This window comes from Coffea arabica, chromosome 3c (genome assembly GCF_036785885.1).
Source record: "Coffea arabica cultivar ET-39 chromosome 3c, Coffea Arabica ET-39 HiFi, whole genome shotgun sequence".
Classification (NCBI taxonomy): domain Eukaryota; kingdom Viridiplantae; phylum Streptophyta; class Magnoliopsida; order Gentianales; family Rubiaceae; genus Coffea; species Coffea arabica.
Window position 1 is genome coordinate 12,752,925 of NC_092314.1, and position 12,554 is coordinate 12,765,478.

Sequence of the window (12,554 nt, forward strand, 5' to 3'; positions counted from 1 at the left end):
GATTCTAACTCTTCAGACTATTACCACTAATACCACACTAATTCTTAGTAGACTCGTGGAAGTTTTCCACTTAAATACTAAGAATTGATATCAAACATTTAAAAATAGGTCTGTGGTATTATACCCATGACCCCTGTATTAAAAAGCAAGGAAAGGGATGGTTCCCTAGCCGTGCCTGACCCGAAGAACAGCCTGTCTCTCATCTCTCCCATTTTCCAAATGGTCCCGCAGAATGTGGAAGGTAGGGCTGCAAACGAATCGAACCGCTGGCGAGTCAAGCTCGAGTCGAGCTCGATCAATATCGAGTTCGAGTCGAGCACGAGCTGGCTCGAGTTGAAATCGAGCTCGAACTCGAGTTTAAAATATTAAGTTCGTTAAGCTCGCGAGCTCGAGTATATATATATATATATAATATTTTTTATTTTTTTATTTTAAGTATATATATTTTTTTATTTTTTTCGACCTCGAGCTCGAAATTTGCCGGCTCGTCGAGCTCGAGTTCGAGGTTGGTAAAATTTAATCGAGACTCTGCTCGATTAGCCCAAAAATCGACTCGACTCGTTTGCAGCCCTAGTGGAAGGAAGACTAATGAGTAATGAGAAATCTAGAATTAATTTCCAATGGCCCAAGTAACACTGAAATGGGCATAAACTTGTGTTTGAACGTGAGATTATTTGGAATAATTTTTTTAAAAAGTATTATATTATTTTTTTGATGTGATATATATGAAATAAAAAAAGTGATTGAAAAATATGTTTATGAAATAAGTAGATAATTTTGTACAATAATGAGCATGCATTTAAGTCCTGACTCTTGAAAAGAAGTACTACTACTAATTAGTAGCAATTTTCACTTCTTTAATCCAATCATTTTCTTTGACCATTGTATATTGGTAACATTAATTTTGCAAATTAACGTTTTACCGTTTATATTTATTATCTTAGACTTTACATTTATTATTGTAATGCATATATTTTATGATATAATTGATACTATTCATTGCAGAAATCCCAAATTCTCTGCTTCCACAATTTCAAGGGTTGAAGAAGCCCTCAATTATTTTTTCTCATACTTTTTACTTTGTTGGTCATGGTTATTAATCTCCAAGATCAATGATCATGATTATTAATACGAGATAATTAGAAGCGAAAGTGATCAAATTTAGTGGTTTGCTGAAGAAAGAAATCAATGGAAGAAAATTAGAGAGCTAGCTTGACGGTTCATTATATTTTGATCATTTATATTGTGACGTCTCTTGGATCATTTATATTTTGATGTTTCTTTGTTTTCTGTTCTTCCTAATTATAAAGTTTAACGTATTAAACTGTGGATGCTTGGAGCAAAAAATATATTAAACTGATTGCCTCGTGATGAGAAGGTGGAATTAAACATATTAAAACAGGGACGCGCAATAAGAAAAGGGACGCCATTGTGTGGGAATGGACAACAATCATTCCCAATAATTCTATGAAATCGGACCCACTACTTGTCGAAGGTCCACCCACTACTTGAATGTGTCTGCAAGTGGTTTTTTCCCTTTTGCTTTATTGAGGCAATAATAGAGAAGGGGCTGATCCTCTGGACCACTCTTGCTTTGGACAATAAAATCATCAAAAATCACCCTAACCACTGCTGTTATTGTCTTAAAATATAGGCTTTTATGTGATCCCTAATATCAAATTTCCCTAATAAAATGTTGATGACAGAGTCAACTAATTTTTATCAATTTCCATTTATAATTAGTTCAAGATAAATTTGGATTTTGGGTGCCTAGCTCCAATTCCACCTAGTTGAATAATTGATTATCATTGCCTGGGGTCCACCTTGATGCCAATTCCACCTAGTTGAATGGTTGATTGTCTCAATACTCTTCTTCACCTTCGCACCAGAAACAAATAAGCAATTTTCAGGAAAGAAATACCTGCTAGCTCTGCAGTTAGTGAGATTTGTTTCTCTCTTAAAATATGGGAATGAAACTGACGAAAATCCCTCCAAAAGAGATGGAGATGGCCTCCACTTGCAGCATCGATCGTGTCTTACCTCGTCTAGAGTTAATTCTGAAAACCTCCCGAGACAGTTATGTTCTTTGCGATGTTCGTGATGCAATCAAAGACATGAAATTTCTCAAAACATTTCTTATGTGTGCTAGAAAGTGGAGCCAAAGCAATGATTTTTACTTGGAATCTGACAATGTTGTGAAGAAGGCGAGTCTTCCATCTTTCTTATCTTGCATCGAAGATACCTATCACAAATATGAGGAGGATATTCACTCTCTTTCCCTTAGATCAGAAATTGAGAACTATACTATTGGTAGTTATGATAGCATGTTCAGGGAACTTGAGAAACAGATCAAATCACTGAAGCAAGAAATCATCCAAATTTACTTTGCTTTGGCAAGCAGCAGGTCATTTCAATCAAATTCTTGTATGACAGATGATGAACTGTTGGAATTCATAGACCTCATTCTCCAAAATCTAGCAGATTTGACAAATGACGATATGGATTGGCATATTAGTGATTATGGTCCTTTGAGTGCTCAAGTCCAAGATCTTGAAGCAAAGCTGACGTTCTTGAAAAGCTTCATTCCCTTTGCCAAAATGCGAGGAACCGCAGATATTCCTGCCTTGCTATTGGCTCACTTTGAAGTGGTGGCTTTGACCGCAGCACGCCTCTCTTACATGTGGTCCTTTTGGGATGATTTTGAGGCAATTCACAATCCTGGGTTATACTACAGAAGTACTTGCAGCTTCGAACTCCTCAGCATCAGAGCGGTTGATTTTCATGTCTATGAGATTTATAAGGAAGTACTTGCAGCTTCAAACTCCTCAGCATCATTACATGCAGCAGTGATGGATGAGCAGATATTGAACAACTTCAATGATTCTCTGATAAGTCGTCTCTGGGAGTTGTTATGCTGCAGCTCTAGCTTTGTGGATTCTATGAAAGATGAAATGCGAATACTCTATGCAGGACTGAGGTTTTTGAGAAGCATTTTAAGGGGGCATCATGAGATGATGGATGAACAAAATGAAAAAATTGGAGCAGTGATGGATGAGCAGATATTGAACAACTTCAATGATTCTCTGATAAGTCGTCTCTGGGAGTTGTTATGCTGCAGCTCTAGCTTTGTGGATTCTATGAAAGATGAAATGCGAATACTCTATGCAGGACTGAGGTTTTTGAGAAGCATTTTAAGGGAGCATCATGAGATGATGGATGAACAAAATGAAAAAATTGGAGCTCTCCTTGGTGAGGCAGGCATTTTAATATTCTCGCCCACTCTGAGCAGAGTGCTAGAAGGAGAAGTTAGCTTCTCAGGATCCACCCAGGTTCTTGATTTTTGTGATATGCTGGCCAATACCAACATCCATATCAAGCATTTTAAGGATCACATCAGAGGCTCAAGTACTATAGAGAGTCTTCCTAATTCCTCTCATAGCTTAAGAGCACCAGAAGTTAGCCAGACTCCCAGCCGCATGCTATCAAAAGGTAAAATGCCAATAGACCATGAAGTCATGGTTGGTCCTGATGATGAGAAAGAAAAAGTAATTGAAACACTTATCAAGGATTTTGAGGATCGGCTCAGTGTCTCAAGTACTATACAGAGTCTTCCTAATTCCTCTCATAGCTTAAGAGCACCAGAAGTTAGCCAGACTTCTAGCCGCATACTATCAAAAGGTAAAATGCCAATAGCTCGTGAAATCATGGTTGGTCTTGATGATGAGGCAGCAAAAGTAATTGAACGACTTGTAAAGGGATCAAAACAGGTGGAAATTGTTCCCATTGTGGGAATGGCTGGGCTTGGTAAGTCGACTTTAGCCAAAAAAGTTTACAATAATAGTTCAGTAACCTGTCACTTCCACATTCGTCTTTGGTGCACTGTTTCTCAAGAATTTAACAAGAAAAGCTTGTTAATACAAATTTTGTGCTCCGATGAAGAGCAGTCTAGGATGGATGAAGAGCTTAAAAACTTGGATGAACATGAATTGCTTGACAAGCTCTACAAAAAGCTGAAGCGGAAGAGGTATCTTGTTGTTTTTGATGATGTCTGGGACATTAAGGTATGGAATGAGCTGAGAATTTCATTCCCAGATGACAAAAACCAAAGTAGAATCATCTTCACTAGTCGATCTTCTAATGTAGCTTCACAGGTTCAATATGGTGGAGAACCTCACAAGATTCGCCGCCTTACTGTCGAAGAGAGTTTCGAATTGCTGCAGAAGAAGGTGTTTGGAGAAGAAGAAGAATGTCCTCAAGCATTGCATGGATTGGGAATGGAGATTGTCAAAAAGTGCTGGGGATTGCCACTTGCACTTGTTGTTGTAGCTGGAGTCCTAGCAACTATAGAGCATGATATTTGTGTTTGGGAAGAATTTGCTGAAAGTTTAACTTCAACCACCGTGTCTGATGCAGAACAATGCAAAAGGTCGATGGAGCTTAGTTATGAGCATCTACCATATCACTTGAAGGCATGCTTGCTGTATTTTGCTGCATTTCGAGAAGATGAAAAAATTGGTGCCAAGAAGTTGATGTGTCTCTGGATTGCAGAAGGGTTTGTGGAAATAATTGAAGGAAAGAGATCAGAGGATATTGCAGAAGAATATCTGATGGAGCTAATTGGCCGAAACCTAGTTATGGTAGGTAAGAACAGATCCATTGGTGGAGTCAAAACTTGTTACATTCACGATTTGATATTTGAGTTCTGTAAGGGCGAGGCGAAAGAAAAGAATTTCCTTCAGGTCCTGCGACGATATGATGAGCTTTCTACCTTTAATGAGCCTCCCAACCTACCTCGGTTGTCCATTTGCTCCAGTGGAGAAGATTTTATAAAGTCAAAGCTATTTTGTCCATATTTAGGTACTCTGCTATTCTTTGGTGCTACTCCAGGATGTGAGTTTGACTTGCTTAATATCTCCTTCCTTTTTTGCATCTACAAACATCTTAACGTTTTGAATTTAGAGGGCATTAACCTAAGGCTGAAGGAGCTTCCAACTGAAGTCGAATCACTTCTTGGTTTGAGGTACTTAGCCCTTACAGCTCGGCACATGAAATTCATTCCACCATCTGTAGCCAAGCTCTCACATTTGGAAACCTTTTGTCTATATTCCACCTCGGTTGTTTCATTGCCAGATAGCATCTGGAACATGAAGAAGTTGAGGCATGCCTGTTTGAGGGGTGGCGTTGTTATTGGTCTTTCTTCCAACGACAACGGTGTTGAAAACCTCTCCACTTTATCCAATTTAGACACACTCTCTTGTTTGTATCTTTATGAAGAGGGAGAGAACTTATTGAGAAGGATTCCCAACGTTCGCCGACTTAAAATTTCCGATCGTCAGACTGGAAATGGAGTGTTGAACATGAGGCGACTAGAATGCCTAGAATCACTCACCTGGCGGGGCAATTACTCCTCAGATTCACGGGAACATGTTGAGCTTTCCTTTCCCAAGAATTTGAAGAAGTTGAGTCTTGAAGCTCTGGGTCTTCCCTGTGGTAAAATGTCATTGATTGAACAACTATCCAACCTTGAAGTCCTCAAGTTAAGATGGCTGTCAATGGACGGCCAAAGATGGGAGCTGATGGAAGGAGGATTCCCTAAACTCAGGGTCTTGACTTTGGAATATGTAAAAGTTGCGGAGTGGATAGAGGCAGACCCTAACAGTGATGGTTATTACTTCCCGTGTCTTCAGCAATTAAAACTGGACGGAATTTCTAAATTGAAAATGATGCCTGCTTGTTTAGGGTTTATTCCAACTCTTGAAACAATTCAGTTGAAGGTTTGTGGAGATGGTGTCAAATCTTTAGTACGGGAAATTGAAGAAGCACAGAAAGATTTTGGAAATGAGAATCTGAAGATCATTATGTAAAATATTGAAGGGCATCAGCTGGTGCAATATCTGGTAATTTTTTTTGTCATTACCATTAATTGCTTGTAGAAATAATCATGCTTTTTTCAGTTAATTTATATTTACCTTTTGGTAGCTTATTTGGACTTCAATTGCCTGTAATGCATGCACGAGCACATTGAAATTGATGACAAACAACTAATTATTGCTCTGTTTTTTTCTTGATGATATCATCAGGGAGTGCTGCGGCGGTTTTCCTCTTCAAATTGTAATTGATCATCTGCGTGGTCTGACTTTCTTTGGTGCTTTTGTGGAAGATTAAGGTAAAAATTGGAAAGGATCGATGGCTCTTTTCTTGTCAAGATATGGTGGAAACAATCAACGAGATTATTCAGATATTTTGCCGTTGGCCTATTTTGTGTAATTTCGTTTTGCTGAATTTAATGATGGTTTTGTGCTCTTTGTTTTCAAACATGTGTCAATTTGCCATCAAGGAACTTTGTTATCTTTTTTTTTTTTTTTTTTTTCTATTTGAGGTTCAAACTCCATCATTTTGATAGAATTGATTGACAATTTATGTTTGAGCTCATGATTCTTGGAAGAATATGATAGCCCAATTTGGAAACCTCTATGATCATCTCTTTTTTACTCACAACAGGTTTACGGTAAAAATTGCAATGGGGATTGCAAAAGGCATTACGTGGCTTGCTCCATATTCTTGGGTTTGGATTTAGGATATCTGACAGGTGCCGAACCTGTGCAATAATAATTACTAAAAAGTCCTAATTACCACCTCAATTAAATAATTATAGAACAAATCCAAGTACTGGAGCAGGGACCCTAGGTGTGCAATGGGTTACTTGATTCACCCTGTTCCCGAAGAGTTTGCTTGATCCGATATACCGGATTTGTCTATAAAAATACTAATTTTGCGTACAATGGCAAGTAGGGTCGATTCCACAGGGAGCAGGTAGGAAATTGTTTCTTTCCAAATCAGTAGAACAAAATTGGGGGATTTTCAATGGGAGAGAAATAGATAAAATAAAAGTAGAATAAAAATAAAGCGAACTAAATTCAAAACCAACTCACAAAGCACAATTCCCTAAAAATAGCAATTAATAAGATTCCACCCAAAGGATCAACTGCTCAGGCACGGTCCAATTAAATGATCATCGATGCAAAGATATTTCACCCATTCATCACTAGACTGGTTATAGTTATCAATAAGCTCTGACAACCAGTTCTTCCTTACCTATTCGACAGTCAAGGTACGACCATTGACTGCTTCCCTAACCAGATAACAACCCTAGGTACGACCATAGGAATTTAATTACCCAATTGCATTAAAGCTAGAAGAACCCAACCCTAACCAATAAACACGCTAAGAGGGTTTATTTAAATTAGATCTTGCGTTTCCCCAACATAAAACCAATTATGGTGGTTGCCACGAGGTGTCAATTAAATGAACAATTACGGATTCTATTTAATTAACATGGCAGTAGGCTATTAAATTAAATCCAATATCCGGCCGTTGATATTCAATTAATCAAATACCCATGAACAATTAATTCAGAAAATGCACGAATAGCAATAAATTGGGGGAAATAATAAAGATTCGATTAGATCTCACAGATATTATGGACCGCGCCCTTGCGTCACGCTTTGGGTAGAGGAGGAAATTAGCCGCTCCTCATCGTGTCAATCCCGCGTAAATTAATTGAATACATTCAATTGATTGCCGAAGAATTGGAAAAGCGCAAGAGTAATCTGGCGGAATTTTGAAGAGTCAAAAGCAAAAAGTAAAAAGGGTCTCCGTTCTATGGAGCCCAGATGCAATCCGCGAGAATCTCTAATGTCTGGCCGCTAGCCGCTAGTCGCTAGCCGCAGGCGGAACAAAAGTCAAAAGAAAAGAACAGGAGCAAGCGCCTGACAAGGAGCAGAAGAGGAAAATTAAAGCTAAGCCTAAAAGTTGATGTTTTTTCTTGCTTTGTCCTTTTTCTCTTTATAGCCGCCGCAATTCCAAGGAGTCCAAAAGCCAAGAAACGTCTGGTGCAAATCAATCTGCAAAAGTCATTTCCCCCTTTGAGTTTTGATCCCATGCGCCTGGTCCACATGGACCACGGTCCGTCTTTCGGTTTCGTCCACCTTCCAAGGCGTGGTCACGGTCTGAAATGAAAAGTCTTCTGGAAATTTTTCCCCGCGATATCATTTTAATGCTAACCACCTACAATTCACACAAATGTCAAATATGAGTGAAATCCCCTTTCTTAGCACCATGAATGGCCAAAATTAGGACAAGATGACAATGCAAAACGTGCCAAATAACGGCTCTATCAAATCCCCCCACACCTAAACAATGCTTGCCCTCAAGCATTTCGGAGCTCAGAAATACAACCAAGAGAGCAGAGGTTATGCAGTTGTCTATACTAACACAAGCATCTAGGGTCCCTGACAATATCACAAAAGGTAGAACACACCGGACATGTTGTAATTCGAAGAATATATATGAATACTAGGAACGCTCAATTCAACATCACGGAATGCCATTACCATAGGCTTGCACATTTATCACATCTCCACCACTTAAAAGTGAATCGAACACATAAATCAAAGGGACTTTAATAGGGTTGTAATGGGGCTCAGGTGAAAGGCAGGTTAAGAAGGTATGGATAGGGGGTAAAGTGTCAAGAGAATGTCCGAAACTCCCCAGTAACCACAGTGCTTTATCGACGGAGTTTAACTAATAAGGCAGTTTCCATCTGCTGTACACCCCGTACAAGTGCCCAAAATATTTTTTTTTTTTTTTTTTTTTTGGAAACTGCTTGCAAGGCGTGGGCACGCCTTGTAGCCCATAGTCCTCTGGTCACGAGGTCTCTTCAAGGTTTTTTTTTTTTTTTTTTTTGAAGAGAAAGTCCTGTAAGGCGTGGGCACGCCCTGTAAGCCATAGTCCACTGGTCAGTGGCCCTCTTCCAATTTCTCATTCTTTCTACAAGGCTAACATCATATGGCACCTAATCTAAAACCACTTGCAACCCCCCAAATTTGTTTGTTTTCGCACAAATGATGGAATTCAGGCATCCCTTGACAACACAGGGGTAAACAAAAAAGTTTAAAGAGGTCTTGGGTTAACAAATATGGGTAACAACCAGAAACGAGGGACAAAAGCTCAAATTGGTTTACTATTGGGAGATAAGATGAGGGATTGATTTTTTTAGATAGCTAAAGAGGGTTAAATCCTAAATGCCCTTATCATTTCAAATGCATCTAATTCAACAAAAATGTGGCCTTGACATGTATAAACTAGCAAATTCTAGAATGCCAATACCATGTGTGATACCCACTCAATCAAACAAAAATAGAGCAAACAAGAATAATGTGCTCATATAAGGCTCAAAAGCTCCCAAAAGTTTCAAAAATGGGTCTAATCCAGTATATCTAACATTCAACGACACTGCCAAAGGAAACAAAATGCATAGCTAGTATATTTACCCACATACCCATGCATCTTGATTGTGTTATTTATCACAGCAACATGCTCAAGCATTAACAAGCAAAAATAACCAAAAAGACGACTAAGTACAATGTTTTTCATTTTTTTTTCATTTTTTTTTTGTTTTTGTTTTTTTTTTTCGAGTAACAAAGAAAAAAGAAATAATGGAAGCCACTAATCCCCCCACACCTAAAACTTACATTGTCCTCAATGTAGAAAAGACAAATGAAGTATTAGGGAAAAAGAGAAGAAACTTCCCTGACCACCGGGGAGAGAAAGTGAGACACTAAGGCTGAGGAGGTGAGACGGCCGCGTGCACAAGGTGGTGTGGTGGCGGCGGACGCAACATCAACAGGAGGGAGAAGACTGAAGTTTCTTTTTCGGAAGGATTGGAAGGCGTGGGCACGCCTTAGAAGTTATAGTCGTCTGACCGTCAATTCCAAAACTCCATTCCTTAGGTGTGATGACCTAGCGTGGGCATGTCTAGCTGCCAACTTCCTGTCACAAAATAACAACCCACTAAATGACACTAACACTTAACAAAAACTTCAAAAATATAAGAAAACTAAAACAAAAGAAGCCTTGGGTTGCCTCCCAAGCAGCGCCTTTCTTTAATGTCTTTGGCTAGACATAGCACCACTCTTTAGTCTGGATGTAATTGAATTTTCCTTGTAATTGGTGGCCCTCCTCCAGGATCCACATGGCCATTGAGTGCAACTTTTTTCCTGAATTTTCTCTCCATTTTTACCTCATGAATTGCTTTCATCCTATAGGACTTGTTCGCTGCAACCTTGGATTTACCCCTATAAGCAAACTTAGGAAATTCTTGCACAGAGGAATTAGTGGTATACATAGCAAACACAGAATGAGAGTTAACAGGATGTTTCATTGTATCAAAAATATTAAAATGGACTATTTCTCCATCAAATTCCATCGTGAGAGTACCCTTACTAACATCAATTTTAGTTTGGGCAGTACTCAAAAATGGTCTTCCTAATATAATGGGTGATGGATTTGGGGCACTTCTATCATCCATGTAAAGTACATAAAAATCAGCAGGAAAAATTAATCCATCTACTTGCACTAAAACATCCTCAACTATCCCATCCGGATAAGCACATGTACGATCAGCCAATTGAATTATTATCCCCGTTTCTTTTAAAGGTCCTAAATTTAGGGAATCATAGATTGACTTAGGCATCACATTAATAGAAACTCCTAAATCTATCATGGCATTTTTGATACTAGAATGACCAATCTTACAGGGGATAGCAAACATACCTGGATCTCCGCATTTGGGTGGGAGTTTCCTTTGAAGTACAGCTGATACATTCTCTCCTACCATCACTCTTTCATCACCCCTTAGCTTTCTTTTGTTAACGCACAAGTCTTTCAAGAACTTTGCGTACTTGGGTACCTGCTTGATCGCGTCCAATAGGGGGATGTTTACTTGAACTTTGCGGAACACATCCAGGATTTCTTTTTCCTTTTCTGCCCTCTTTGTCTTTTCCAACCTGCAAGGAAAAGGAGCTATATTAGATTTAATAGGGATCGAAGGAATAGATGTTACCTTAGGCTCTTCGCGAATGCGCCCTTCCTCTTCAATCTCCTTTTCTATCTCCTCCTCACTTTTGCTTTTCGAATTTACCACTTTAGGTCCATCCACCTCTTTGCCACTCCTTAATGTCATGGCACTTACATTCCTGGAATTTGCCTCGGGTTGTGATGGCAATTTCCCATAGACGTGGGACTCCAGGCGGGTAATGGCAGTTGCCATTTGACTCATTCGAATCTCCATGTCCTTCATGCCTGCTTTGGTGTCCTGTTGAAACTGAGTGGTGCTCATGGTTAAAGCTCTAGTTTCTTGCTGGAGTTGAGCCATATTTGTGGTCAATGACCTGGTCTCCTGCTGGAACTGTCTAGTCTCTTGCTGGATCTGGGCGGTAGTCGTAGCCAGACTCTTGACAATATCCTCCAAGGAACTCCCTGTGTTGGAGGATGATGGTTGTGATTTCGGTTGCCATGGTTGCTGAAATCCTGGTGGACGATTCGGAAATGAATTTTGTTGCTTGTTCCCATAGCTGAAATTGGGATGGTCTCTCCAATCCGGATTGTACGTGTTGGAGTATGGATCATACTGCCTACGAGGCGCGGGCACGCCTCCAGCCATGTTCACCTGCTCCGCCCCGTCCTCTTGCAAAATGGGGCACGAGTCTGTGCAATGGTCCATGCTAGTGCAGATTCCACATACTTTCGCTCGCGGCGTGTCTCTCATGGCTAATTGCCTAACAACCGATGTCAATTCTGACATTTGCTGCTGTAGGGATGAAATCTCTACCTCGTTGACTTTACGGGGAGGGTTGCTCTCACGGAAACCAAATTGCTGGGAGTTCTCTGCCATGGCTTCGATGAGCTCCCACGCTTCCCTCGGTGTCTTGTTTGCCAGTGCTCCCCCACTTGCAGCGTCAATGATACTTCTATCGGTTGATTGGAACCCTTCGTAGAAGTATTGGATTAACAATTGTTCACTAATTTGATGCTGCGGGCATCTAGTGCACAACTTGTTAAACCTGTCCCAGTATTCATACAAGGACTCCCCGGGATATTGTTTAATACCGCAGATTTCCTTCCTCAAACTCGCAGCCCGGGATGCAGGGAAGAATTTTTCTAAGAATTTCTTTTTCAGCTGCGCCCATGTGGTAATACTACCTGCTGGTAGGTAGTACAGCCAATCTTTAGCTGCATCTTTGAGAGAAAACGGGAAGGCTCCCAGTCTAATTTGCTCTTCAGTGATCCCAGGAGGTTTCATACTAGAGCAAACTACCTCGAACTCCTTGACGTGCTTGTGGGGTTCTTCACCAGAGAGACCATGGAAAGAAGGTAGGAGGTGAATCAACCCCGACTTCAATTCAAAAGCAGTATTCTCAGCCAAAGTGGGGAATGTGATGCATAAGGGCTGGTGAGTCAGCTCCGGGGCAGCCAGCTCCCTCAATGTTTGGTTGTTGGCCATGCTTACTTCGTCTTCCGCTGACTCGTTTGCAGCAAATAAGTGCCCTTGTTTTCGTCTCTTGGTCTCTTGCCTCCGCTTACGCGCTGCCTTCTCAACTTCCGCATCGTATATCAATTCACCTGTGCGAGAAGAACGGGGCATAAACTAGCAAAAGTATCAAGAAGAATAAAATAAAATAAAATAAAAACTGAATTTGAAAAGAAACAAATAA

General features: G+C 40.0%; 1 protein-coding gene, 1 long non-coding RNA gene and 1 other non-coding gene across 4 annotated transcripts; all 3 read left to right on the plus strand.

The window, feature by feature from the left end:
* The first annotated feature begins 1,964 nt into the window (after positions 1 to 1,964).
* LOC140037818 (uncharacterized) lies at positions 1,965 to 5,160 on the plus strand. The gene is made up of 2 exons (XM_072082957.1): positions 1,965 to 5,020; positions 5,131 to 5,160. The coding sequence occupies exons 1-2, from the start codon at positions 1,965 to 1,967 to the stop codon at positions 5,132 to 5,134; spliced, it is 3,060 nt and encodes a 1,019-aa protein (XP_071939058.1). The 3' UTR covers positions 5,135 to 5,160.
* A 23-nt stretch (positions 5,161 to 5,183) lies between these two features.
* Positions 5,184 to 6,589, plus strand: LOC140037638 (uncharacterized). 2 transcript variants are annotated; one of them, XR_011841581.1, is made up of 3 exons: positions 5,184 to 5,897; positions 6,081 to 6,166; positions 6,502 to 6,589. It is a non-coding gene; the product is annotated as an uncharacterized lncRNA (long non-coding RNA). The 2 variants fall into 2 exon arrangements; XR_011841580.1 differs by lacking the exon at positions 6,502 to 6,589 and having other exon boundaries at positions 6,081 to 6,472.
* Positions 6,590 to 11,864: 5,275 nt separating this feature from the next.
* LOC140038190 (small nucleolar RNA R71) lies at positions 11,865 to 11,971 on the plus strand. Its single transcript, XR_011841985.1, has one exon. It is a non-coding gene; the product is annotated as a small nucleolar RNA R71 (small nucleolar RNA).
* Positions 11,972 to 12,554: the final 583 nt, after the last annotated feature.